Here is a 27,775-nt window from a genome sequence, read left to right on the forward strand (position 1 = left end):
TGCACATGTTTGTCTTTGGAGTGGAGAGAAAGAGGGAAAAAAAACGTGGTTGCGAGCAGCGCCACAGAGACCTTTTGCGTGGGCCGGTGTATGCATATTTAACGGATGAGTGGGCAGCAATAACACAGAGCACTGGCTCACCGAGCGGGCGAGCGAAGCAGGAGGATGAGAGAGAGAGAGAGAGAGAGAGAACTGGATCCGGTGAAGGGAGGGGGCTTTGAATTGGACCATGGTGGACATGGCTGGTTTGGTTGTGGTGGCCCGCCTCTGGGGAAAGTCAGCCATATCTGTCGAACAATAGAAAAACAATGGGACTGTGTAAGTATAGACCATCCTCAAAGTTTTATTACGTATTCCAGGTTGCTTCCGCACGTTTAGCTGTGGATTATTGAGGACGGTTGTCCTGACACTCCTGCAGCCTCCCTCTCTCCATCTCTCTCTCTCTCTCTCTCTCTCTCTCTCTCTCTCTCTCTCTCCATCTCTCTCTCTCTCTCTGTCGCCGTGTGTGGCAGGCGGGGACCGTCCAGACGCTCATATGTACACAAAGCCAGCGCGTTGCACTCGGTCTCGGTGAGCACCACCTCCAGCATCACCAGCAGATCCGGGAGTTTTTTTTTTTTTTTGTTGTGTTTTTTTTTTAGGGGGTGGGGGGTGGGAGGCGCAGCTGGAGGACCTGACGACAGCGGCAGGCTCGAGAACAGTCGACAGGTTCATGGCTCACCGGCCGTCTGCCGGTGGCTCGTTGGGGGACATGCGAGGCTGTTGAATGAGCGCAGATGTCGCCGGAGCGCTGTCCGAGGTGCTGACGAGCTGCCCGAGAGCCCGGTCCCCCTTCACCCCACGCCCCCACCACCACCACCTCCACCACCACCACCAAGCACCCGCCAGTCGAGACGGTACGCATGAACTGACGAGGTTGCCGCGCGGCGCCTCAGCGGCACACCGGCGGTAACGCAGCGTCCCCGGCCGGAGTAAATGGGACCGCGCGTCGTGCGAGCGTCAGAAAGATGGAGAGATTTTTCCCCCTGCTCGTCCTCGGCTGCCTCTGCGTCCCTCGAGTCACGGCGGGTAAGTTTCTGTTCGTGTGCATTCAGACGGACGCTGTTTTCCGTGCATTGTCAGAGCAGCGGCTCACATGGTGTTTTTTGTTTTGTTTTTTTTAAATCATTATTATTGTATTTTTCATAAGGTGTCCATGGAGGGATTGAGGGGCGTGAGCTCCGTCTGGATGAGAACAGGCGTTTGTAGATTGCGACCGGTATCGTTGCGAGACGTTGCGTAGTCTGATGGTTGTTTTTTTTTGTGTGTGTGTGTGTGTGTGTGTGTGTGGAGAGGAAGGCTGGTGCCGATGTGCTCGCAGGCATTTCCGTGTTTGTCATCTCCAAAGGAAACAAACGAGCGTTTGATAGTGAGTCACACCTGAGAGAGCAACACGGCATCGCAGAGCTGTCAGGTGTTGAGGAAGAGATGGAGCTGAAATGACCCGCAACAAACTATGGTTTGCTGTGTGTGTGTGCGTGTGCGTGTGCGTGTGTGTGTGTGTGTGTGTGTGTGTGTGTGTGTGTGTGTGTGTGTGTGTGTGTGTGTGTGTGTGTGTGTGTGTGTGATGTAAACCAAGCTGACCTTTTGAATCTCATTTCAGGCAGGTACTAAAATCTGCTGCACACACACACGCGGTTGTAAGCTCATCGTTGACATGAGCTTGTCAGCCGATGTGAAGAACTGAATATTGTATGAACATTTGTTGACCACCGATCACTGCGAGACGTTTAGTCCACACTGTGATGGACTGGAGTGAACCGCCGCCACTGGGAGCAGCGACAGAGGCCCTCTCACTGAGATTGATAGAAACACCATCAGTGTGTGTGTGCGTGTGTGTGTGTGTGTGTGTGCGTGTGTGTGTGTGTGTGTGTGTGTGTACACATCTATAAAAACACGCTTTTTACAGCACAGGCCACACACACACACACACACTCACACTTTGACCACTCACTGCAATAGCGTGCCTCACTTCACTCCTGCCATCAAAAATGCAACTCTGGTTCGCTCGGCATCCTCCCACAAGCGATGGATCACTGCTGTGCTGCTCTTCTCTCTTGCACGCACACACGTGCACACAAACACACACACACACACATGCACACACACACACACACACACACTTGCACACACACACTTTAGACCCGTAGCATGTTTTACTAGCATGATGTCTGTAATGGACCACGCTGCTATATTTTGATTGTCCACTAAAATAAGAACAATTTTAGAAGAAAAAAAACATTCAAACAAGCAAGACCGTCTGGTTTTTAAAAAGGTGCAAAAACGTTTTTTGCACCTATTTTTTTCATCGTCAACACTTTATTTTAGCCGGCTGTATTTAACTGGTCACACATGGTCTGCACCACTAACTGTATCCACTTACACTGCTTTGTTTTGTCCTTTTGTGTTTGATATATTCTGCTAATCCTTAAAGTGAGTTTAAATGAATCACATAAACACGTACAAATGAATAATTTACTTCATTCCAATATGATGTCATTGAGCATGTGTAATCTACACCACTGTTACTGTAGAGTTACATTTAGAGAAACACACATTATTAAACACCTAAAGCCAGCTTGCATTACTGTGTTATAACCATAAATCAAGTGTGTACTTGTTGCTAATAAATAGTTTAAAATAAAATGATTAATATTTCACTTCTCACCATTGATTAGAACAATATTACTAATGTTGAAAACACAATAAAAAGGTTAAAACAGCCAACGGACATGATTTAGCACCAAAGTCAACAACAACTCTGTGGCCAATGGTCACCGGTTTACAGCGAGGAGCTTAAATGTCGACAAGGACCTCGCCGGAAAGGTCAGCGGACTGAAGCGAGGACGCTTTAGTTCGCATCAAATGATCTTCAACAAGCAAACCCAGATGAGAAGTCAAGATAAAAAACATAAACGGTAATAAAAGGCATAAAATGTCTCAAAAACGTGCTAAATAAAACAAATGCTATTAGCATCGACCATTCCATGACATCCCAGGTCTTCTTTTGAGGCGCGTCCGCTGCTGTTTGCATAATAAATGATGAGTTTGAAACGTTTCTTTGATTAATTCTGAATCTGGCGGCCTGAAGAGAAACTACACTTCTGTGGATTCACAATTCAAGTCCATCCGAGATTATTTTAAGACTCCGTCAGACACCTCCGCCAGGAAAAGCCGGCCAAATCGATGTCCAGGCGGAGAGGACTGGCAGGCGCTATAAAGTTTACACTATGATGACGTCTTTACTTTGTTCCTGTTTATAGCGACTCATAAACTCTCCGTTGATCCCGGTGAAAGCAAAGTGAATGTTTCCATTTAAAATGTAAATCGACTCTCTAACACATTCGTATAAATGAGGCAATAAATCCTCGCAGGCGGATTTCCTCGGGCCCTCGCAGATCTGAGTCTGGAGAAAGAAAAAAAAAAAAATCAATAAATCAATCATCAAACTGAACAGTGACGCAAACGGTGGAAAGATTCCAGGATGATGACAGCAGTCTTTCAAGAGCTCGGCGGTCGTCTTTTACGCCGTAAACAAAAAAGGAAATCGAGGAACATTTGGGCAACCACCTGCTAGGTGATGCATTGGCTGGGAGCACCAGTATATTACATGTCAAGCGCTGAGCAATGCAGCCTCCTGAGGGAAAAGACTCAGAGCGGTGAGAGGCGAAGTTTGTGGAAACTACACCCATCTTCACCAAATCACCATGAAACAGGAAACAGAGGTCTACCTCTGAGCGGACAGCCAGCCAGTCAAAGAGATGCAGCTGTTTATCACACACACACACGCACACAAACACACACACACACAAACACACACGCACACAGTTGTTTCTCTAACGCATAATGAAACGTCCTTGGTTGTGCCTTCAGCATCATTCGGTAGACGCGACACGGTGCATTATTCATTTAAAGAGAAAGAAACAGCCTTCAGGTCTGTGATGCTAGTCTTTCCAGATGGCGGTTTGTTGTTGTTTTCTTTATATCACACGCCTGACACGAGACGAGTGATCGTCACTGGACGCAAAGTCCCTCATCGGTGTCGGAGGTACGGGGACAAAAACCTCCATATCGATATTGCAGAGTTGTCCAGTGGTACCTTTTAATATTTTTATGTTTGCTTAATAATCAGCAGCAATGTGGACCGAACGACTCAGCTGGAAAATGATAGAACATCTGGAGCAGAGTTCATAAAATGACTGTAAGCCTTTAAAACCAGGAAAAGACCAGCATGCATGTAATATGTTACTCATCCAAACAATAAGTCTCTCTGGTCTCGTCTCTCAGTATATGTGACGTCATCATATGTCGCTCGGCACACAGTCTGCAGGACGCTGAAACAAAGATGTCGTTCGCGTTACTGTCTATCAGAAACCACAGCTGTGTCTTGTTGTGTGTTTCTAATCCTCCAAATGCAAGTGAGGTTATTCAAATGTGAGTCCGTAGAACAGCGGCAGCCTCCTGATTGGAGGCAATCATCCCCGTTTCCTCTGAATTGGCACTTTAACAGGGCAACGAAAGGATGGGAGGTGTGTGTGTGCGCATGTATGAGACGTGAGAGAAGCAAGCGTGTGCGTGTGTGTGTGTGTGTGTGTGTGTGTGTGTGTGTGTGTGTGTGTGTGTGATTATCTGTTCATTAGTTTCCCTCTAGACAATTGTGCGAACACAATTAGCTGTTTGTAATCTTGTTGGACGCTTAATGAAAGCGGTGCATGTTTTTGGATTCTCCAGAAGCTTCTCCCACGTAGTCACGACCTGTTGTTCTTACCAACATGTTGCGTCAGGTTTGGGGGCTTTTTGCAGGGGAGTCCCTCCCCATGTTGCAATTGTCTGCAACAATGGTGGCACTCCAGTGTGTTTGTTGATTTTCGTCCCTTTTTGTTATCGCGTCATCCCGAGACACACATGGGTCCAAATGGCCGCTGAGAGGTTTTTAAAACAAAAAAACTGTGAGTTAAAGATACAAAGAAAATTTCAGAGATCCGATTTTCTGACCTTTGCATTTACGAATCACTGAAAGAATATGCGCTGAGATCCTCAAAAAGAATTGAAAGATATCGTCTGTACGCCAGATTATTGCTGGGTTTTATTGAATAAATAGTCTCTTTACACTTCTCCCAAATCACACAGTCTGAACATCTTTTATTCAACCTTAAAAACCAGAGGAAGGGGCTCACATTTGGCTTTATATAGGATGTAACATGATCCAGGGCTACACTTTCTTTCTCATATCTGTACTTCTTTTGAGTTTATTTCAACACAGTAACTTTCTTCAAACTGGAACAAGCCACCGGGCGTCACGCATACGGGCTTTTAAGTGTGGGTCTGTGTGCAAACGGACCGAGCTTTGGAAAGATGGAGCCAGAACTAATTCATCAGCTTGACTTGACAGCGCTGCCGTGTTCCCATTCAGTAGCTTTTCTGTGTCAGAGCTCCCCCGATAATCTTCCTCTTCGCCCTGCCACTTTTTAATTGTCACCTGACTCGATGAATTAAAAGACTCGCGATGAGAGTGCAGTTTCCTGATGTCCTGTCAGAGTCCTCTTACATAAGCGCCGGCACCCAAAGAGCTCTTTGAGAGCTCGCCATGGCTGGAGGGCTCATATGTTATGTTCGTAAGCGTTCCGATCTGGTGACAACAAAATGATAAAGAACAGATTTTAATCTTTTTCTCCTCCGAAAAAAATCATTTTGATTCATTTTGACTTGGAAGCTTTTCTGCAACCAGGACTCTTTCTTTTCTGTGTGTGTCGAAAATGGAAAGAAACAGGCGTTAGAGGACAGATCGGTGCGATCATCTGGACACCGGGCCTGTGGGAGAAAGAGATGACGACGCCAGAAGACTGACGGCGGCAGCTTGCGGACGCAGTCTGTCGTCTGTCCAGTGACTCGTCTGAATGTGTGCAGGTGCAGAGCGGCGGGTCCGAGTCGTTTGGAGGGTTTCAGGTCATAAAACTACGTGTGAAAGACGTCACAGACTCATTTCTGTCTGCAGGGGTGTGTCCTCTGGGCTTCTTCATCCCGATGGGCGACTGTGGCTCAGTGGTGAGCAGGATCGTCTTTCAATCAGAGGATTGGTGGGAGCCCATGTCGATGTGTCCTTGAGCAAGGCACTGAACCCTAAAATTGCTCCCGTAGCTGCGCCAATGAAGGATGACTGTGTATGAATGGTTGATGATACGGATGTGGCACCTCGCATGGTGGCTCCTCCCATCAGCGTGTGAATGGGTGTGAATGGGTGAATGATGTCATGTAGTGTTTTGAGTGGAAGACTAGAAAAGTACAGGTCCGTTTACCATTTATGAAGTAAAATACTGCTAAATGTGTGCGGAGGTATTTGACCGTGCGATCAAGATCACTGGTGGAGTGGGGAATGCTGCCCAGAGAAGGACGCACAAGGAAGGAAACACTTATAGCTCATGGTGGTTAAAACATGAATTTTTGGGGTCCAAATCCCCAGGTGGCTCTGTCGGTCCCCCTTTCATTCCTCCTTCCCCCAAGGCCCCGTCACATTGGTATAAATCAAATGGAAGTTCGGCGTGTAATATCCAGAAAATCCTCTGGCTGCGTATTTCAGGTGCTGAATCTCCTTTTGGGTCAGTGAAACACAGGCCCGGTGCAAATGCTCCAGTTTTTAATAATCATATGTTTAGCCCTTCACTGGGCAGACCCTACATTTCATATTGGGTTTAATGAAAGGCATAAATAACATTAATGATCCTCATAATAACAGTGCATTTCTTTTGCTGTGCTTTCCACTAAAAAAAAAAACCCTTTTTTTTGTTCTTTTCAATTTAAACATTTTGGACAAAAGCAGTTTCCTCACATCCCCTACTGCCCCACGAGTCACCATACATATTTTTTTAAACTCTTTTTAACTTTTTTAACCACAGCAAACACCTCTCATCAGTCACAGTAGATGGATTATGAGAGGTGTTTGCAGTGTATTAAACTTGAGATAATGAACTCACCCTGTAAAGGCTCCCTGGAAACCTTTTAGAAGACGGAGACACTTTTCTACAAAGCAACTTGAGGGCTCTGACCCTGAAGACAAAGACACCTTTTTACATTTTTAACATCTTAAAAACATTTCCCAGCATGCATTGGAGCAAAGTATCCATCTACAGTCATTGTGTGTGTGTTCCTGCGTCGTTACTGTGTCCCACATTATTATTATGTGTCCGACAATTCTACGTGCACATGTCAAGCATTGTGAATATAAATGTGCTTTGGTTGAAATGCCGCTCTGGCTGTTAGTTCCCCGTATAACGCCAAACGTTTACACTCTTATCCCACACAGCTGTGTCATTCAGCATATTCTAGATGTGTAAATACTCAAAAGAAGCTGTCTGGGGAAAAGGTAAAGAAATTCCTATGACGAATTTGATCGATTTCAATTTGCTTCTTAATTGTTGCATTTGTCAGAGAGAGACAGACGGAGAGAGACGCGACAGTGTCTGGCGAAAAGGGGACAGTTATGTATGTAATGTATTCATACAGTAGCCTGTGGGCTCCTTTGCGTCACCGGGTCTCATCTCCGCTCAAATAATCAACCTTGCGTCACTCCTTTGCCTTTTTTGCCTTTTTTTGAATTAGCTGGCCGGCATTCTGTCTGCACACAGCGCCGCATCGATTTTCATACCCTGCCTTTTGACATTTAATTAGAGAGAAGCGTGTGTGTGTGTGTGTTCGTGTGTGTGTGCGTCCATCTGATGGAAAGAGAAGTAGAAGGATTCTGTTCAGCAATCCCACCCAACCCACGTCAGCATATCTCGTGGCCGGCGGGGGCTGGAAAATTCATTTCCTATGAGTAAATAACTTGTTTCTCTACAAAAGAGGACAAAAAGACCCCAGAGGTGTGATTATCTGCCGTGTGAGCAGACCCACAGACAACCCACAGGCTCGTGCACATGTCGCACACACATAAAACATGCACACACACTGGATGCGCACACTGTTGCCGGTAAAGGTAGACGTGCAGAATGAAACCAAAATGGAGATCTGGAAGCAGACGACAACAATCTGAGTCTCTCCCTTTTCAGCCTTCATCGCCACTCGGACATGTAGCAAAGAGCGTTGGAGAGGCAAACAGAGATGAAAAGAAAGTGAGACAAAAACAGATGCGTGTGTGTGTGAGAGAGAGAGAGAGAAAGAGAGAGAGAGAGAGAGAGAGAGAGAGAGAGAGAGAGAGAGAGAGAGAGAGAGAGAGAGGTTTAGTACAGAGTGTCAATTACAGTCAGAAAAAAGCATCGAGGTCAATAGAGGATGAAATAGGTGGATGTCGTCTGATAAGGAGGCGGGGAAAAAAAACTCTTGTATCAAACAAATTGGTGATACGGAAGAAGAAGGAGGAAGAGGAGGACGTTCGTCGAGGAACTGTCTTTTGTGGTTGACGTAACATTTCAAGCAGTCGTATGAAAGGGAAGTGGAACAGTTGAAACAGTCGGCGGTCTCGAATGAAAAAGGCATTATGGGAAAATGATCAAACACTACACAGCGTTACAGTGCGGGGCCGATGCGTGCGCGTGGATTTAGCACTTCCGTCGTATTCGCCAGATGTTTTTGCCCCTAAATGAGACACATTAGTTTGTGTCATACTGTTCTCCTCCTGTCGTCTGTACACAAGTGTGTGTGTGTGTGTGTGTGTGTGTGTGTGTGTGTGTGTGTGTGTGTGTGTGTGAGGACGACGGCACGTGCCAAGGTCTCCTCAGAAACACGCAAGGGCAAACACAAGATCGGCACAAAACCTCCTGCTGGCTCCATCGTGGCACATTAGCTATGGTCGGGGGTGCGCGGCCACGCCAGCTGCATGTGCGCCTGACCCCGAGAGCCCTGAGACTCAATAGCATGCTGGCAGCGAGCAGTTGGACGTTTGATGTTATCCTCCTTCCTTGAAATACACGTTATTCACCCCCCACCTGCGGCTACACCTTCCGTACCAAGCGGCTGTTTACTGACCGTTAGCCGTGAAATGAGCTAAAGTGGTCTGAGGTGCGAAATGTGAATCCGTTAGCGGCGCCGTGATGCCCGAAAGGGATTTGAATGAAGGAGCAGGAAGTCACGGACGCCCCGAGGGCTTGTGCCCGCGCCTCTGAAGCGCCAGATAGCGGCGGCATAAGATGTCGCTAACGGGCAGATTTCATGTTAGCTCACAAACCCCACAGCCCGACTCATTAGCAATCCCGGGGAGCCGAGCCCACCCGGAGGCCTGACTCTGAGAAACGCGCCTCCAAGTATTGCAGCGCTGTAATGAGGTGGTACAAACCGGCGATGCCTCCCCACAGGGGCGGATGGCGGCGGGAACGCCGCCCCGCTAGCTTTCAGCATCTCTCAGGCTCAAAGCCCCCGCTGTCGGCTCAGGTGTCGCGCTGAATCAGACCGGCGCCGCTGAGCAGGTTTGCACTCTGCAGACCTGCTCGTACAGAGACGCCCTCGTACCCACGGCGGAGGCATGAATACAGGCAACTTTCCCCAAACTCACAATCAAATACTCTGAACCAAAAAAGGAAAAGCACAGGTTTGACAAACATTGATAGCTTTGTTCCATTCAAGTGTCAGAATGAGCCAGAAGTTGATTCCATTTTGTTCAGCCGTCTTTAATTCGTGGCCTGTTTGTAACAGAATAGCATCATGTCAAGACATCAAGGTATCTTTGCCCTGGTGGGTTAATCCGCCGCTGCCTTAACATCATTATTAAGCGTACGATCTGTCTCCCGGATATCTGGGTACCGTAAAGGATGCAGGCACGTCCTGCAAGATGTGATCTGGCTGACGCTCGCCTTCCGCCTGCGTTAACATGCATTTTCATCTCATTTATTGTCTTTTCTCAAGATATCCAAAAGACAGATCACAGGTGTAAATGTGGTCGCGTGAACAAAATGATCGTCGGGAAAGAAAAGAAATTCCAGAGAGACCGAGTCGGAAAAGCGTCATTTAAAAAGACATTACACGAACCCGGTAAAGGTAAAAACTGCATTTTGTTCTTTATGGCTCCACGTGAGCGCCACATGGCCTCCTCCCACCTCTCCTGCAATATGTCCCCATCTATAAAAGCAGGGAACACACAACAAACTGAGAGGGGAGACGTTAGGAGGGAGAGACGGCAGCCGGCCTGGAGGAGGAGCAGGAGGAGGGATCCTGTCTTCCTGAGGTCAGAGAGACGAGGGGAACGTTCATTAAATAATGATAGGCTTCAGAGACCTGGGCCGTTCACCGTGTGTGTGTGTGTGTGTGTGTGTGTGTGTGAGAGAGAGAGTGTGTGTGTCTCTCTCCTTGACTGTATACAGTCACTCCTGGTGCGTTCTCTAATGAACGGGAATATTAAGGAGCTGTCAGCCCTTCAGACTCCTCAGCATGCGACGGACAACTAGCTGCCACTCTGATCATCATTGGGCTTGCGAAGATACACACACACACACACACACACACACACACAGACACACACACACACACACGCACAAACACACTAGGCACATCGGTCATGGCTCAAAGTCACCCCCATCTCTCAGCAGGAGGCCGCCTGTGTGCCACCGTGATGAGCGAGAGCTCACAAAGACATCTGTCTGGTGTTTCATTAGAGCGGACTCTCGTGCCATGTGGATATTTTAGGGCCATACGGGGGAGCGGAGACGGACAGAGACAGACTAAAAGTGAACCCGTGAGACGTGAGGACACTCAAAGAGACGGGGTCACTTTGTTTCGCCTCCTCTTCTGTACTCTCCACCTTGTCACAAGCTTCTGCCGTCTCAAAGATACGAGGATTCAAGGATGCTTTGTTGTCACCGTGCAGCACAGGGACGCACAGCGAGATGCTGTTCAAACAAAAACAGGAAAAATAAATGTATATCGTTGTCTTCTATTCAAAGGAGACTTGTGAAAAACTCCTTTTGGAAAACTCACACTTGTGCATACACATATGGGTATCTCCTCCAAAATAATCTTGACGTTGCGTTCACACATAAAAACAAATATCCGACATTGAAATAATAAAACAGCAGCTCTGCCGCCGGCTGTCTGCCTTGTGCGCTGCGAGACGGAGTCACACTACGTCACTTTCAGTCGTTGAAAAGGAAACGCAACGCTCGGCCGAGCCGAACGAGGAACAATTCAACAACAACTGCGATGGCGGCAGAGAAGTCGTGGAGATAAAGTGTGACACCGCGTCCCAACAGGAAGCGTTACTTAATGTCACGTAAACAAACAATGTACATGTCGGCTCCAGATCAGGTAAATAAACAACTTCATGTTGTGTTTACTGGTAATACATATCTGCTGTTGGATATATGGTGTTATATAAGACACTTTCAGGCTTTAACTTCAGCTGTTCCTCATGCATTGGGAAATAAATCGAGAAAGACCTAAAACGTTACATTTAAAAGTGTATTTGTACAAGTTTTAGCACAATGTTACAATTCGTCTTTGTGTGTTTCCAATATTGCAGTCAGGCGATTTTCCAAAATACAAAAACATCCTAATTTACCACTCGGCTCTTTACCCGGACTGGAGGGGCAATTAGCCCATAATTACTGAACCACGAACCAAAATGTAATTGAATCATAAAATACTGAAAGATTCACACGCCTACTACAGAGACAGGCGGTGCAACTGAGCTTTTCCACCAGAGGATGAATAAAAGTACATTCAGATGGATTTAAGCATGTAAACATGCTCTATAATCACTTCTACGTGCCAGCAGGCGATCATGGATCTGTGCAGTAAAGCAAGTGCTACACGAGTTATTCAAAGCTCCAGAAAGTGTCATGATTTAAGATCATCCAGGAGGAAAAGGACGTTCTAATTTAAAAGGGCTTTGCTGCAGCCCGCTCCATTTTAGAAAGCAAAGAGAAAGAAATATCCAAAATATACAGTGGAGGCTTTATTTCAAGCTCTGTGCTAAATTATAGGATTCAAAAGACATGAAGTGTTGCGGGTTTGACACTTTTAAATGAGGAGCGGTGCCAGTCAGACAAATAGCTTCATGACTTAAAAGTGGAAAGCAACTGGCTCAGTCCAACCGCACAAAACTATGAAACAAATACCCAGTAGCAATGGAATATATATATATATATATATATATATATATATATATATATATATATATATATATATACATATATATATATATATATATATATATATATATATAATCATAAAAAACTAGCATTGCGAAAACAACTCCATTCAGTTTTTAATAAGTCTATTCAATCCAACAAGCAAAGCAATTTTTATGTGAGTGAGTGTGTGTGTGTGTGTGTGTGTGTGTGTGTGTGTGTGTGTGTGTGTGTGTGTGTGTGCGTGTGTGTGTGTGTGTGTGTGTGTGCGAGTCACACATCGATAAATCCAAACAGAAATAACAACGCCTGTATTCCCATTTCAGAAACAGTGATTATTTTCAATAACACACACACACACACACACACACACACACACACACACACACACACACACACACACACACACACAGGGTAGGCCTGCTACGATCGGTCAGCTCTTCACCGTCCAACTGTGTGACTGAGGTGTTGTCGGGTAGGGAGGGATGTGATCCTTCCGACGGAGAAGATCCTACATTCACGTCGTCATCAGCTCTCGTGGTTTACGTCTCAATCAGCTGACGTCTCTTTTCCTCACCTTTTATCTTCTGAGCCCAGCGGAGCCGCTTGAAGACTTCCTCTGCAGAGGAGGATCAGCGAGCATGTCTGTCGAGCCCCCGGCCCGAGCTCACGCAGGAGAGAGAGCCTGCGTTTCAAAACATTACCGATCAAGTGGACTCACCAGGAGGTGTGGGGTTCCTGCGTGGTTGTTGGGTTTGACCCGTACCGGGGACGAGTCGGGTGCACTCGTGTTTGTGTTTGCACGTTCGGTTCGGTTCCTCTCCGCTGGTGTGGAAGCTGTTGGTTGATCTCAGGTTGAGCTCTCTGTGTTCACGGAGTCAGGAAAGTAAAGTAGCGTCTGATGTACCGCATTAAATATTGTAATCAGTTGAATAAAACCCAAACTAAAAGACAGGAATGAAACATTTCTTGTTCTCTGGTCCGGACCAAACAAACCAAACGTGACGTGACAGTTGGGACGCTCCAGCCTCTGCTGCAGCGATGGTTCATTATTTGTGTCTGTTTATTTTTGTCTGGTTGTCACTTATCTCCAGTCCCGCACCTCATGAAAGTGCAATAGTAAATCACTAAAGCGCCCCTCTCTTATTTAAGGCAGATCTTGAAGAGAAGAAAGGAAACAGACGTTTGCAGTTTTAAATAGATTGAAGACTTTATTGTCATTGTCACGAAAACAAAACAAAAACACCGAAAAAAAAGTTTTTCTGAACGTGCGAACTCAACTCCTGTGTTGGAGTTACAGAAACGAGTGTGTTCCCTGAGGAGCGTGAGGAGCGGTACACTGCAAAAATTTAAATCTAAGTAAGATGAAATATCTTAAATCAAGGCATTATACGCTTGTTTTTTGATTGACAAGATATTTCTTCTCATCAGGCAGTTTTTATTTTAGAGCATTTCACTTGTTTCAAGAAGTCTTGGCAAGTCAAATTTTCCTGTTCTGTTGGCAGATCATTTGTCTTATTTCAAGTAATATTTCCCTCATTTTATTCCTTCTTTTCCTTGTTTTTGGAAGCTGAATTTTTGCAGTGTAACGCTCACCTCTCCCTGTGTGCTTCCAGAGAGGATGAGTTTGACTTGTGAATTCTTCAGGCCCATCATCTTCAGTCCCTTCAGGAGGACAGAGTAAACAAAAGCGAAGCCACTTCCTGCACCAGACTCCCGGCTGATGAAGAGACGCAGCGAGTCTCCATCCTGTCATCTGCCGTTAGTCGGGCCGTCCATCAAAGCGTTCAGCGGCGGGCGGGCGGGCGGGCGCAGGCGTGACACGCGAGGCCCTCTCGGATGCCGTCTCTGAATGTACAGCACGGCGCCCGTGTGGATGCAAGCGCTCCAGCGGCCCATCGTTCTGTGATTACCGGCTGCGTGATTTGCAGCCGTCGAAGGGCAAGCGAGCGTTGACCCGCTCAATAGCCCGTTGACTGCATTTGGTTGGCTGAATTAGATTTACATTGAAGACGGAGGAGAGTGACCACTTCTCCTCGGCCCTCCCGGTCTCGCCCTCCGTCTGCTTCACACTGCAAATATTCATCTAAATATTCATTTAAACCTTTTTAATATTAAAAAAGGTCTCAGACAATAAGAAGACTTGACGTCTGCTCGCCTGGCTCTGTCCAAAGGGAATAAGACACCATAACCATCATATTAATGTTCTTTATCTCTCTGAGTTTCTGTTGAAAAGATAACTGAGACTTGTGTTAGCTTCGAGGTACTGCCGGCCTTTCAATGTCATGTATTAATGTGTTGTAAAGTATAGATAGTCCTCACTTCAGATGAGGTCACACTAAATAACTAATACTTAACTAACGATAAGTACCTGAATTAATCATGAATTGCAGTATTAAAACACGTTTATAAAGCACGTTAACCATTAGTGCATCATCTATAAGTCCTTAATAATTGGTTTGCAATATATATTACTTTATTTACAAATGGGGAATCTATCATTTATTAAGTATGAAAACTCAATCATGAAACACATGATAGTCAAGTGTATTAATCAAGAATAAAACATGTATAACTGTGTTTATGAATTGCATACTAGTGAGTGTTCATGTTGGAACAATGCTTTATAGATGGTGTATTAAGGGTTTACTCATGCTTAACTAATACTAAATAGTGTAGTTTATGTATGTACAATATAGGAGTTGTTTATGAAATTAAAATCAATAATAACGAATGTGTAATTGAGAATGCTCTCATCCAGACGATAAGATAAAAACTGTAGTTGGTCACAAGTCCTAATTCACATCTTCAAACAACCTATTGATGGATTCATGATTTCCTTTCCTTTGAGAAACTCATCATCTTCAGGCAGCGGGTCCTGAGCTGCTCAGGAAGCTTAATCAGCGCCTCGAGCCTCGAAACAGAAAAACAAAGAGTGGACGTTGTTGGTCGTGAGACGGGTAACATTCACATGTTGCTCTGATCCTTCTGCAGCTCCTCGGTGCACCCTGCCGTGTCTTTTGTGTCACACTATATGTTTGTCGTCACACTTGTAGCGCGAGGCGACGAGCTCAGTGAGCCGCTCGCTCCATTGTGGCGACGCGCTCGGGGAGCGACGCGTACAGTGATTACACAGTCCTGTTTTGCAGCAGCTGAGGCCACGGGAACACACACACACACACACACACACACACACACACGCACACACGCACACGGCCTCACACTTAATTATCTCATGAAACAGTCATTATCAACACATCCTGCAGCCCGGGACCCTGCCCTTTGTTTGCAGTTAGCGTACTTGTTTTCTCACTTTACCAACATTTTTCCAAACATTGAAGCAGGTCAGAGGTCACATTTTAATGAGGACTTCCTGTCGGTGGAAAGCCTTTCATTCGGCTTAACTAGGAACACATTGTTTTAAGCAGAAAGACTTTCATCCTGGCATCCCCATTGTGCTTGGTCTGGAATTAAAAAGCTCTTTCTCCCTTTGAAATACTGAAGAAATGTCCCTTTCGGTTTCAGAGGGACTGAACCAAACGTAGACGTGTGGAAGCTTTTCCATCAGTTACTTGATGTTTGAATAGTTTGAAATCTCTGTCGCGATTAGGTCCGCTCAGGCGACAGACAGAAACGGACAAACCCAGGCCGCGATATGGAAATAATTCATTATTTCTCGCTGCTACAGTTGCGGTTGGTTAACCTCTCGTTGGTTCAGTGGATTTGAGCTGCTCGCTGCTGTTGGAAGTCCTCGAATACTGAGGAGGAATGTTTTGAATGACGGTAAAGGTGTGTGCTGAGTGTCCAGGAGATAAAAAAGCCCGCCGGCTGCACTCAGGCACACAGCGCTTTCAGCTAATTGATTATGTCACCATGGAAACACACTCGCAATGACGAACATGCGGAGCCGTTCACAATATTCACCATCTTAGTTTAGCCACCATGAGCTCGGTCTAAACACACAGAGCAGCCGGGGCTGATGGGAAGCGCTGCAGGTCTCTGGGCATAAACCAACAAGTATTCGACAAGTTTAACTTTCGTCCACCTGGTGGCGCTACAAGAGAATATCGGAGGAATTTCATGGCAATCGAACCAATAGTTGGCGAGACTTTTCACTCAGAAGGTGCGAGAGGGCACGGACTCGTCCTCTGTGCACGACGGGTGTCTGCACACCGCTGCATGGGAATCCGTCCGATCAATTTCCAAACGTGTTTTCACCCAATTTAAAGTTTCCACAGCGTCTTTTCGTCCTCACGGTCTGTTTTGATCCCTTCCCAAACATCCACTCTGCAGCGTCTGAGGTGTTGTTTTGTCTTCCTCTCGTCATTTGCTTCACAGCGCAGACAATAACACGTCTCTCTCTCTCTCTCTCTCTCTCTCTCTCTCTCTCTCTCTCTCTCTCTCTCTCTCTCTCCAGATAGCTTGTCGCCTCCTGTCAATGTGACCATCAAGGCGGTGAAGGCCAGCTCTGCCGTGGTGACATGGGACATCCCCGAGGGAGACCCCGTTATTGGCTTTGCCATCACACAGCAGGTGAGCGGCGCACACACACACATGTAAATAAACAACGTGGTGGATGGAGAACACACACACACACACACACACACACACACACACTAATCAAATGAATCACTCACCGTGTCGTTCCCTTGCTCGGAGTCAGAGTGCATTATGGGAATCGTCACAAGACGCTGGGGTCCTGTCGGCTGTCTGACAACAGCCGACACTGACGGCTCCGTGATGCGGGTGAAACGTGAGATTATGTTCTGCCACCGTGCTCACGTAAACACACATACTTAAGCACACACACATTATTCAGGTTCACACACACACACACACACACACACACACACATTAACCGCTTTTACTGGACAGGCGTGACTGTACGAACACAAAACGCAGGAGTTGTGAGTGACGGGAGTGAGCTGCAGCTTCAGGGTCGGTGTGGGTCACCGCGGTGCAGAGGAAGTAGAGAGGCTGTCGAGGTGAACCGCAATGTTCCAAATACACACAACACAACAACAAAAAACACAACACTGTGCTCTTTCCAGAAAAACAACTTAAGTGCCAACAGGAATATATAGATATAGATATAGATATATATGAATATATTATACATGAAGCTGCAGCCGGCACCTGAAAGCACCTTGCTCTTTCGCCCTACATCGCGCTAAGCTAGGCTAACCAACCCCGGGCTCCAGCTCCGTATTCACCGTTCAGACACGAGAGTGTTTTTAATCTTCCCATCTGTCTCTCGGCAAGAAAGTCCAATAAAACGTATCATTTCCTGAAATATTGAACCAGCGCTTTAGCAGCGAGGTCTGACAGCAGCTTAGCGCTCCGCGTTGAAGTATGCTCGTGTGCTCTGGATTCAGCCAGAGCCACTCTGTCCCTCTAGCTCTGCCCGAAACACTTTCCTGAACATGCGTTTGGCCGTAATGCCACACCAGCAGGCCTCTGGAGCGTCCCTCCAGCTCGATGATGGCGTGATTACAAAAGCCGCAGCATGACCATCTCGGCGGTCTTCCTCAGTGAGCCGCGGTGCGTCCGCCCCGCCGCTCACCGCGCTCTCCCGTGTCACCCATTCCCAACAGAAGAAAGACGTGCGCATGCTGCGATTCATCCAGGAAGTCAACACCACCACGCGCTCCTGTGCATTATGGGACTTGGAGGAAGAGACAGACTACATTGTGCATGTCCAGTCCATCAGCATGTCTGGGACGAGCCCGCTGAGCGAACCGCTGCGCTTCCGAACGCCGAAGGAGGCCGAGACGCAGGCCTCTAAGAGTAAAGGTAACGTGGCACCAGGACAACACACACACACACACACACACACACACACACACACACACACACACCAATAGAGATGCTCAATCATCCAACATATTCGCACAAAACTGCACACTCCCTCACTTTGTTTCTGTCCTTTTCAAAGACAGCGAGTGCAGAGGGGACTTGGCCTTCTGACAATATCTTGACTGATTTTGTCTAAAGACCAATACAAAAATCAATGGACACGCAAAGCGTGAAATGAAATTTCACAACAGAGTGCTCTTAAAGCTGGCCCCGGACCGCAACCCGGGAACAAAACTCAAGGGGGGGGGGGGGGGGGGTGGGGGGGGGTATCCATACTCGGCTGTGTATTGACGCGCCTCGGCGGGCCTCACCCCGCATGCCCCCAGCACGGCCGCACAGCAAACCAGGAGGAGGAGAGGCATTCGTCAGACACAGAGAGGAGGCCGTCAGAGCTGTGAGTGGTGGAGGATCGATAGCTCCATCTCTTCTTCCTCTCATTTGCACTCATCTCTCGTGTGAGCCATACTTCGATACTTCCCAGGGTGCGGAGCCAGAGGGAACTTGTGTGATGGCGGCCAGCGGCAGAGACACGCAGAATATTAATACAATCGCCGCAGAGCACTGAGGACATGCTCTTCTCACCGCCGAGGCCCAATTAGCACAGGTGGTGTTGTCTGTGCGTTGTTTCTGCGAGGGGAAGAACTTACTAACTTCCTGAAATCAATAACTACACAGCATCCTGATAAACAACGGGGTTATCCCCCTCAAGTCCTTCCTGTTGTCCATCCTTCATGCACATGCTCGTGTCCTTTTGGTTGCAGTTGTGATTCTCTTTCCACAACAGGGCTCAGGAATGAACAGACGTGTCTCACAACACAGTTATATCGAGGCAATTCATTTATATTTTATGGGGGATCGTGGAAACAGGAGACGGATACACTTAAAGGTGCTCTATGGATAGAGCAACGTAAAGATATAGTGGCGTAAAGTCAGCTTCTCTGTGCTTTGTTGAAGTATTCAAACTGCTTCAGTAAAAGTACAAATACAACCCTGTGAAAATAAAACCTTACAGGATGTATTATCAGAAAAATATACTTAGAGTATGAAAAGTGAACGTACTCGTGGTCCAGTAAATTGACCCCTGTTCATGTTTTACTCTATTTATGACGTTTCTAAATTAATATTACTGCTAAATTTATGGATATAATGCATAGACTTTACTGCTGTAGAGGTTTACGGTTGCGCTAATTTTACAGACTAAGTTCATTGCAAGTACCTTGAATTTGTACTTAAGTCAGATAAACCCAGTCGAGCTGCTTCCCGTCAGAGCAATCACAAGAAGCACTGTTTCAAAACGAGTGACGCCTCTGTGAGACCGTACGATGAAACGGCCCTCTGCCTCGGTTCACTCGTCCGTTTACCAAAAATTGGACATTTTCCACATATTGGCAGGCACACACACACACACACAGTGAGTGAAAGTCCCTATCCACACACACACACACACACACACACACACACACACACACTTTACAAAGCAGGTCTCCACAGAGAGGTCTGTGATTCATCCTCCCTCGCTCTTACAACAACAACAACTTCACAGCTTAGCGCTGCACATCCCTCTCTGTCTCGTTTGCACCGCCGGCTCAAGGATGTCTGTTTAATTAGACGAGCGACGTCGGCACACCGGAACCGTTTGATGACAGATGAGCAGATGTTGCTCGTGTCAACACTTTGTAAATCCGTGGGGAATCAAAAGTCCTGAAAAGTCAGAATCCACGACACGGCGTCAAAGCCGGTGCTCGCTTTCCCCGCAGGAACCCGGCGGGGATTTGTTCAAATCTACCAGGACAAGTTGGGCTTTTATACTGACGAGCTTTATTTGAAATGCTTTTCTTTCCAGCCGGGACAGCTCATCATTCTGCACATTCATGACAACAAAAGTGCTGAGTGCTTATTGGAAAGGATTGGTTCACACAATGAGGCAAGAAAAAAAAGAAAAATAGTTGGTCTTTCAGAGCAGATAATTGTCAGAGAGAGAATCTGTCAGCGCAGATGATCGTCCATTGTTCCGGTATGACAGACGGGAGGGAAAGGGAAGTTTTCAACATCCTCGCTTGACTGCTCGGCCCTAGTGTTGGGCTATATCATGCTGATCTCAGTGGGAAGCGCAAAGGATGAGCCTGAAATGCTGGATTATGACGTCTTTCATCTGCTTTCCCCTTTAACAATGGGTTGAGGATTCAGGAGATCAAAGGAAGCGAGATAGATGGGGTGGGTGGAGGGGCAGATAGTGACTGACAAGGGAAAGGGAGGAGGAGAGGAAATCAGGAGGATGCAGTCAATTAAAGCCTGCTATGTGGGTTTTTGCACAGCCAGACACACAAACACGGTCAATCAAAAACGCTCCTCGATCTCCTTAGATCTGAGAAACAAAGAGCTTTCTCCCCCCTCGGCTCACAGGAAAACTCCCCTGAAACAAGGAGGAAGGAAACGTTCCTTTTGGCTGCAGAAAATACTGTGAGACATCTCCCCAGACAGCTTCACTCCTCAGCTCCGCTCCGTCCCGTCGGATGAACAAAACTTCTCCTCTTTTACACTTTGTGGCCCCTGAAGTAGAAGCAGCCACAAAGAAGACAGAGGGAGACTCCGATATGGCCCATATGACGCCTGAAAGAAAAAGCTCAACATTTTGGAAAATAAACCTTTCGTGCGCTTTCATTCCTTCGGTGAGATGAAAGGAGGGATGTGTGAGATCTGCAGCTCAGCATAAAGGCAGGAAGCAGCAGCACGGTCTTACTGTAGCTGCCACTGAACACACAGACTTTTGTTTCCTGGGCTGCAGTGTACACATTGCTATTGGAGGTGATACATCAAAATACAGATGCTAACATCTTAAAACTTATTAAATAGGCCAAAGAACATTCAAGAAATACATTAAAAAGAAAATCAAACAATTCATGCCTGGTGGAATGCAGAGAAAGTGTGTGACATGGAGCTGTTTTTAAATAAGTCAAATATTAACATAAAATATGAAAGAAGAGCTGAATTAAAAGAGAAAAACTTCAAGGTCCAAACTTCCCAAAATGATCGCTTTAAAAGATGCAGTTCACGTAATGGAGGTCACAACTCTTTCTACGGCAAATCGTGCTGCGAAAGTCACGAAGGCAACGCAGAACGTTGGTCCAACCGTGCTCACAATGATCTCCATCTGTCGGAGTTTCAGGCTAAAATATGAAAAACTGAATGCCCCATTATAAAAAGGGACAAAACAGCAACCCTTGTGTCGAGCCGTGAGCTCAAATCCTAAAAGTTACCTGAACTCTGAAGCTGTTCATGAATAGTTTTGTGCTGACGGTGGTGTCGGGCGCCTCGGCCCTCTGTGCTTTGATGAGTCAATACGGGGCAACATCGATCCACTGGCGCGTGGGGCTCTCGCCTCCCCGATCCCTCCAACACATCACACACTGCATCGCACAAAAAGGAGTGGAGGCAGACTTAAGATCAAGCCCCTGACTTCCAAAACACAAGAAACAGTTCTTGTACGGTCGCTTTCGCCCGACAGAGGCCTGCCGACGTCCACAGGCGGACCGCCGCAAACACACAGAGAAGAAGCGCCCCTCCGTCTGATGTTTATCCTGATGGTCGCACGACTTCAAAGACCACGATGGGATTTCGTCGAGGCTGGGGAGAATGGATCCCGAGTGCTCTGATTAAGTCTTTACATTGCTTTATCTCTCCATCGGCGCTGGAGCTGGATCCCCCAGTGGCCTCCGCGAAGCCTCGGCTATTCCCTTCATGTTCTGCCTCCCTGTGATCTGTGGACTCCACAGAGTCAGTGCTATAAGTGATCACATCTCTATAGCCGCTGCCGCCTGCGTGTGTCTGGCTGTGTGAAGACTGGCTTTGTGAAAATCAGGACCTTTCTTGCTGCAGCCCCCGCGCGATTCAGGTCCCTGCCATTTACGTCGCTGCACCTGCAATTTAACACATAATAGCGACGGGTGAGGCCTATAGCTGGCATGAGAGAGCCAGTATCCGAATGGGTGTACAGTCTAGACTGAGATCTGAGGGCTCAGGTAAGGAGACAGCTGGGAACACGGTGACATCAGCCCTTGAGAACCGTGTGAGGAAGTTCAAGATCTTCAGAGTAAGAGCGGAGACCTCAAACTGCATCAATAAAGCCCCAGATGGCTAAAAACAAATGGTTAAAGGTTAAAGAATTCATACAATTTTGACGGTAAGAAAGTTGGAAGAGTAGATCCTAAAATATCGAACTCGCTATCAAAAGTTAAAGGAGGGCGCTGCTGCCGGATATCCTGCAGAGACGCCAGACGCGGCTTGTTATGTGTGCTCGGGTATGACAAAGGTATGGCTCTAATTAAAAATATCGCCATGAAGTGGTTTTCTAAGCCTGTTAATGAAACAGTTAAAGCAATAACAGCATATTATCCGTGATAGTATTGGCTCCAGTTAATATCTGTATGCAGACAGCGGTTTATTCTCCTGAAGGGACTGGACCAAATGTTTTGTCTGGGAACGAGTGGAGTGGAGCAGGATTGAATCCTTTCCTTCCCTACATTATTCATATTTTCTTTGGATGTCCCCGTTGACTTGGAAAACAAATGCAACAACCTTCCCCCAAATATCTCAAACTACAGCACACAGTGGCTACAACGCGTTTCCCCATTAAAGGTCCTACATACAGAACAGCACAAACAACAGCAACAGTGCTCACAGTGTTACCTGAGAGGCAGAGAGACTATTAAAGCTGGGTAACCAAAGCACAGAGACGCTGTCATTGCAATAGTCCTCTGGTGCTGAATTCATGCTGTGAATGTTGCATCTTTAGTCCCTAAAAGAAGCAGAAGAAGCATTAAGATGCCGCCATCTCATTTAAACATTCACGGAGATGTTCAATAATATTATCAACTTGTGTGTTCTGTGTTTCTATCATACTATCATATTGTTCCTATCAGCGAGAAACATTAAGCTACCTTCACTTAGTCTCACGAGGGAAGGCCAAAATAAAAATATACTTTTGTTAAGTATGTACATCTAACCCAGCTCATCCAAAAGAAACACGACATAACCCCACATCCAGTCAGGATTGTCTTTCCGTATATCAATACAATATACTAATATACTATAATTAAAGAAGAAATGGACGCCAGTAGTTGTTCACCGTTTCCGTATCTGAATGTTAAAATCAGCCGCGTCACAAACTCCAAACCTTCGTCGCTGATCTCTCCACGTCTCCGGAGGAGGTCGATGCAAAGCGGTCCAACGGTGCTGATGCTTTGTGTGCTCGCTCTGCCGGAGAGCGAGCTGGCAGTTCCTGTTAGAAGAGAGCAGTCGGCATGAACACAGCGATGCTGACTTCTTTGCCTCCAAGCTCAGCGTGCTTGAAGTGTCAGTCATTAGACTCAGTGAAAAGCCAGAAAAGCACAGGAAACACTTTTGCTGTTATGTTTGGGACGCGTTTTGCTGTTCAAAGCCAATTAGCTCCGCGTCTCGCCTCGAGACGAGGAACCATTAGCACCTCGATGCAGAATATAACAAGCTGCCGGGATGCAGCGACCTTCTGACAAGCCACTGAGCGCACAAAGGGAACATTTTATCTAATGATGGGCTCTGATGACTAAATGTGTGACGGGAGAAAATCCCTCAATGATGAATCCTGATAATTGCTCATTTCTCTGCTGTGTTTCTGTCATAATACAGAAGTTGACACTTTAAGTCAATCATAATCCGCTCCCACCGGCAATCAGTTAAACGTGTCGCCCCTTGACTCCTCCAGACGAGGTGACGATGGAAGAAGTGGGCCAGTCCACCCAGCTGCGGGCGGGGGAGCTCATCATCATCGTGGTGGTGCTCATCATGTGGGCAGGTAAAGGAGCCGCGCCGGCCGCTGAACCCGGGACCTCAGCGCGGGTGGGGGAGGGGGGGGGGCCTTCGCGCGCGGCGGTGTCTGCCGTGAGCGCGCTCGGCGGTATCAGAACATACAAACGCAGGCGCGCTCATCTGTGTTTGACCTCCTCTGCTCTCCTCTCCAGGCGTGATCGCTCTCTTCTGCCGCCAGTACGACATCATCAAAGACAACGAGCCCAACAACAACAAGGACAAAGCCAAAAACTCCTCCGAGTGCAGCACTCCTGAGCATCCGACGGGGGGGCTGCTGCGCAGTAAGGTATAACCCACCCCTCTCCTCCTCCCTCCCCCTGGGTGCCTCCCCCACAGCGGCGCCGGGCAGGTGAATGATGCCGGCCACGAATGGATTTTCTTTCTCCACCGACACTTCATGCACTATCATGGCCTCAAACCCCGGCTCTTACAGTGCGTCCACGCGACACCATTACGTGCATGACTTTGCAACATTCAGATTGTTTGTATGTGTATCATCAAAGCAGAGACCCACACCATGCTCATGTCCCGTCTCCGAACCAGTGCAGAGAACACATCCTCATCCTCCTCGCTCTCTTGCTGCAGTAAACCACCCGCGTACAGAGGCATCCTCATGCTCATTGAAGAATTGTTTGGTTCCTATGAGTCCTCCAGCCGTTCTCTGACCTGTCGTCTTCCTCTCCTCCCACAGTTTCCCAAGAACAACAACAACAACAATAGAATGCCATCCGTCAACATCATCGAGGTGTGACTGCCGGGACGCCTCCTCTTTACCCGAAAGTCCTCGTGCGTTCGCACAAACAAGCGGGCCCCCGTTTTTTTGAAGGCCCGTCCGCTCGTCGGGATGAGGCTGGGACTCATGGGCCCCTCGGCGACCGCTCGCTCTGCTTTGGCACTGGGGGGCCTCGTCGCCGAGGCCGCATGACTCCGGAGGGTCCGGCGCGGCCGGAGCCGCTCTGAGAGCGGAGTCTGCGGGCGAGAGGTCAGAGCGCCACCGGGCGGCAGAGATTAGGCTGCGGCGGTGGAGAGACTGCAGATAAACCAACGCCCCCCCCCCGGGACCAAAGCCCACAAAACACAACCAGAGACCTTTTCATCCTCTCTCTCTCTCTCATCATCATCATCATCATCAACACAACCGCAGACATGTCTCGTTAAAGCGTGGCTCTGAAGTGCATCCACTTTATCGAAATTGTCCTGTGATCTTCAATCTAATCTTCCCCTCATGATGCTCATACTGTTCTGTTCGCTTTTCAGAATTGAAGATAAACATTCTCGATCATTCAAGTGTATTATTGATTTTTTCTTCTTCTTCTTCTTCCTCTTTTCTTTAATTCTAGCAAGGTGCCACCAGAGCAGTTCTGTTTTCATAATATCCTCCCTCCCGCTCCTGCGGGAAATTTTTTCATCCTCGCGTGCTCATTTTTCCCCCCTCAGGGAACCCAGACGCCACCTGGCTAATTTTGGGAGCCATTCCTTAGATGTGCTGCGATGGCGCCGGAGCCGACTAAACCCAGTCAGAAAAGACGAAATGAAAAGGCATCTCTGATCTGAACACACACACAGACACACACACTTTCATCCTCCAACTCCTCTCATGCATTCATTATGGATTTGTGAACTGTTACATTCCACGTCCAGGATCAGCCCTTTAGTATTCCCGTGTGTCTTTCTCTTCGAGGGTGGTGAGTTTCAAAGCATAATGTGATAGTGGACTTTAAAAAAAAATAAAGGGATCCAGACTGGAAGGACGTCGTGGGAGAAGTGGCCTCTGCAGAGATCCCTCACATCCATCAGCAATAACGGCCTTCAGTGAAGCAAGGACTCAAACTCGGGAGCCTGTTTCATCCAGGACTCGACCTCCCAGCATGCAGTGCTCAGACAGATGCACATTGAATATGGGCGGATTAAATCCTGAGCCTCGTCTGCAGGTGATCCCTCTTCTGAACTTTCAGAGGAAAGTCTTTCGGCGCCGTTGTATAAACTGATGGGCAGCATTGACAAAATAAGATGACTTTTCATGGGGCCCGACATTCAACCCAACCCTTATGACATCATGAACACACGTCACCGAGACAGAAGGGCTTCTATCAAGACTTTTTCACAAATTAAAGTCAACATTTGAGTTGAAACTCCGAGCTTAGGAGACTAATAAGGATAACTGTCGCCATACGGTACTGTTCACTGTACACCATGAGGGAATTTGTTTTAAGAAAGCAAATGATGTATTTGTGGGCTGATTCAAACTCAGTAGTACTGCCTTAAACACCATTATATCTTATGATTTACCCAAAAGGATGGAAGGCCCTGTATCTCACATTTGTGTCAAATTCGTTAGCGTTCACATAATATTCAATGAATGTGAAGTTAAAGGAGATTTTACGGACGACTCGTAGACTCGAGCTGAGGTAAGTTTGAAAAATCCGGAGGAAATGGTAGACATTGAATGTGTAAATATATTTTATATTTCATTCTTGTTTGGTGGCGTCAGCTTAGGGAGCCTCTACGAACAATGTAAAGAATCCTAATGTAAAAGAGTAGCGCTAGTGTTTGTCAATACACTGATCTTAAAGTCCTTTGTTTCCATAGCACTCCTCTACTGATCTATTTCTATCACATGACGCCGTTGCACTGTTTTTATGTGCAACAAGACATCATGGAGAAATGACAAACACATGAGCAACTCTCGTTCTGGCTCCGTCACTGATTGTAAACTCAAGACCAACATGCGTGTGCAGGCACACGAACGCATCCGTGTCACACACAGCCTGGGGTGTGGTGGAAGAGAGGCTGTCGGGGGATAACGGTGACGGCAGAGTGGGAGGAATGATGACTAATGCAGTGGCAGCCTCTCTCTCTCTCCTCCCTGAAGAAGTGGGGAAGCTCAAAACCTCCGATGAGCGCCAGCTCGTGTCGGTTTAAAGTCACATTTTAGGAAGTGGGGGAGAGGACGTTGCCCCTCTTGACTCACGCTGACACTTCGCGACTGCCAGGGCCAACTTTCGAAGAAGTGTGCGGCTGCTGCCGTTTCATTAGTGATCAGTGCTACACCGAAAAACTTCTGCAGCTGAAGGTTGAAGCCATCCTCCTCCCCCCCTCCCGGGAACACTGCACCAGTAGCTGGCTCTACAATCGATAGGCATCCATCCACACAGCCACGGATAATGATGATTGTCTCCCCGGATGGTTTCTTGGAGCTAGTGCCATGTCTTAAGTGTGCCAACTATATATTTCTTAGACGACACTCCCTGTAGGCATTTTTCAAGATTGACTTTCCTCCTCTCCCATTGCTTAAATGAGGGGAAACTTAAGAGGTCTGCTTTCAAAGCCGTCGCAGGAGTTGAGCTCGGAACATTTCCTCTCAGTCGAGTGTGAGAGGACAGAGGGAGCTGCACAGGTTTTTAATTTGACATTTATAATAACGGCTTAGGTGAATAAAACTGGACTTAAAAACCAGAAACTGATTTGACTCCCAATTATGGTACTCTGAAGGAGAGTATGTTGCACCTGTACATGACTCCTTACTACCCATAATGCAGAGCTTTTGTCTGCACAGTTGTGGCAGATTGTTTTTGTAACTATAACGTTACAAACACGTCCAGTCACTTTCCTGCAGAGTGCATCCTCCCATCCAATTATCCATCAAATCAAGTGTAGCTCCACCCAAAACGCCTAACTCCTTCCTTGAAGGGTCACAGCTTCTGCTTTCCAGCACTGTGTTTGATGGTGAACAAGGGTGAGGCGGTACAATATTGTTACACAACTACACCGAGGCCCAACACATCGGATGAATTAGCAGAAGACATCTGTATCTAGTAAAGAGTCCACAAACTGATCCCATCACTAAATAAAACAAAAGGTTATTGACAGCCGTAAGGGCCCTGTGCTGGTTTACGATATGAGGCCTGAAACATACTGCATGCTGGGTAGCAGTCATGGACGGCCTTGAGACAAGACAAGGCAGTAAAGGCGCACTGGATCTTTTT

The 27,775-nt window shown here is 47.1% G+C and overlaps 1 protein-coding gene across 2 annotated transcripts; it reads left to right on the forward strand.

The window, feature by feature from the left end:
• The first annotated feature begins 212 nt into the window (after nucleotides 1–212).
• fndc5a (fibronectin type III domain containing 5a) lies at nucleotides 213–27,417 on the forward strand. 2 transcript variants are annotated; one of them, XR_011077674.1, is made up of 7 exons: nucleotides 213–318; nucleotides 642–1,068; nucleotides 16,507–16,622; nucleotides 17,684–17,882; nucleotides 23,686–23,775; nucleotides 23,942–24,138; nucleotides 24,481–27,417. XR_011077674.1 is itself a non-coding variant. In XM_068580419.1 (7 exons), the coding sequence occupies exons 2-7, from the start codon at nucleotides 1,008–1,010 to the stop codon at nucleotides 24,538–24,540; spliced, it is 660 nt and encodes a 219-aa protein (XP_068436520.1). In that variant the 5' UTR covers nucleotides 213–318; nucleotides 642–1,007; the 3' UTR covers nucleotides 24,541–27,417. The 2 variants fall into 2 exon arrangements, 1 of the variants encoding a protein (XP_068436520.1); XM_068580419.1 differs by having other exon boundaries at nucleotides 23,942–24,075.
• The last annotated feature ends 358 nt before the right edge of the window (nucleotides 27,418–27,775 follow it).

Source organism: Clinocottus analis, unplaced genomic scaffold (genome assembly GCF_023055335.1).
Source record: "Clinocottus analis isolate CAN_PGR_092001 unplaced genomic scaffold, fCliAna1.0.p SCAF_17, whole genome shotgun sequence".
Classification (NCBI taxonomy): domain Eukaryota; kingdom Metazoa; phylum Chordata; class Actinopteri; order Perciformes; family Cottidae; genus Clinocottus; species Clinocottus analis.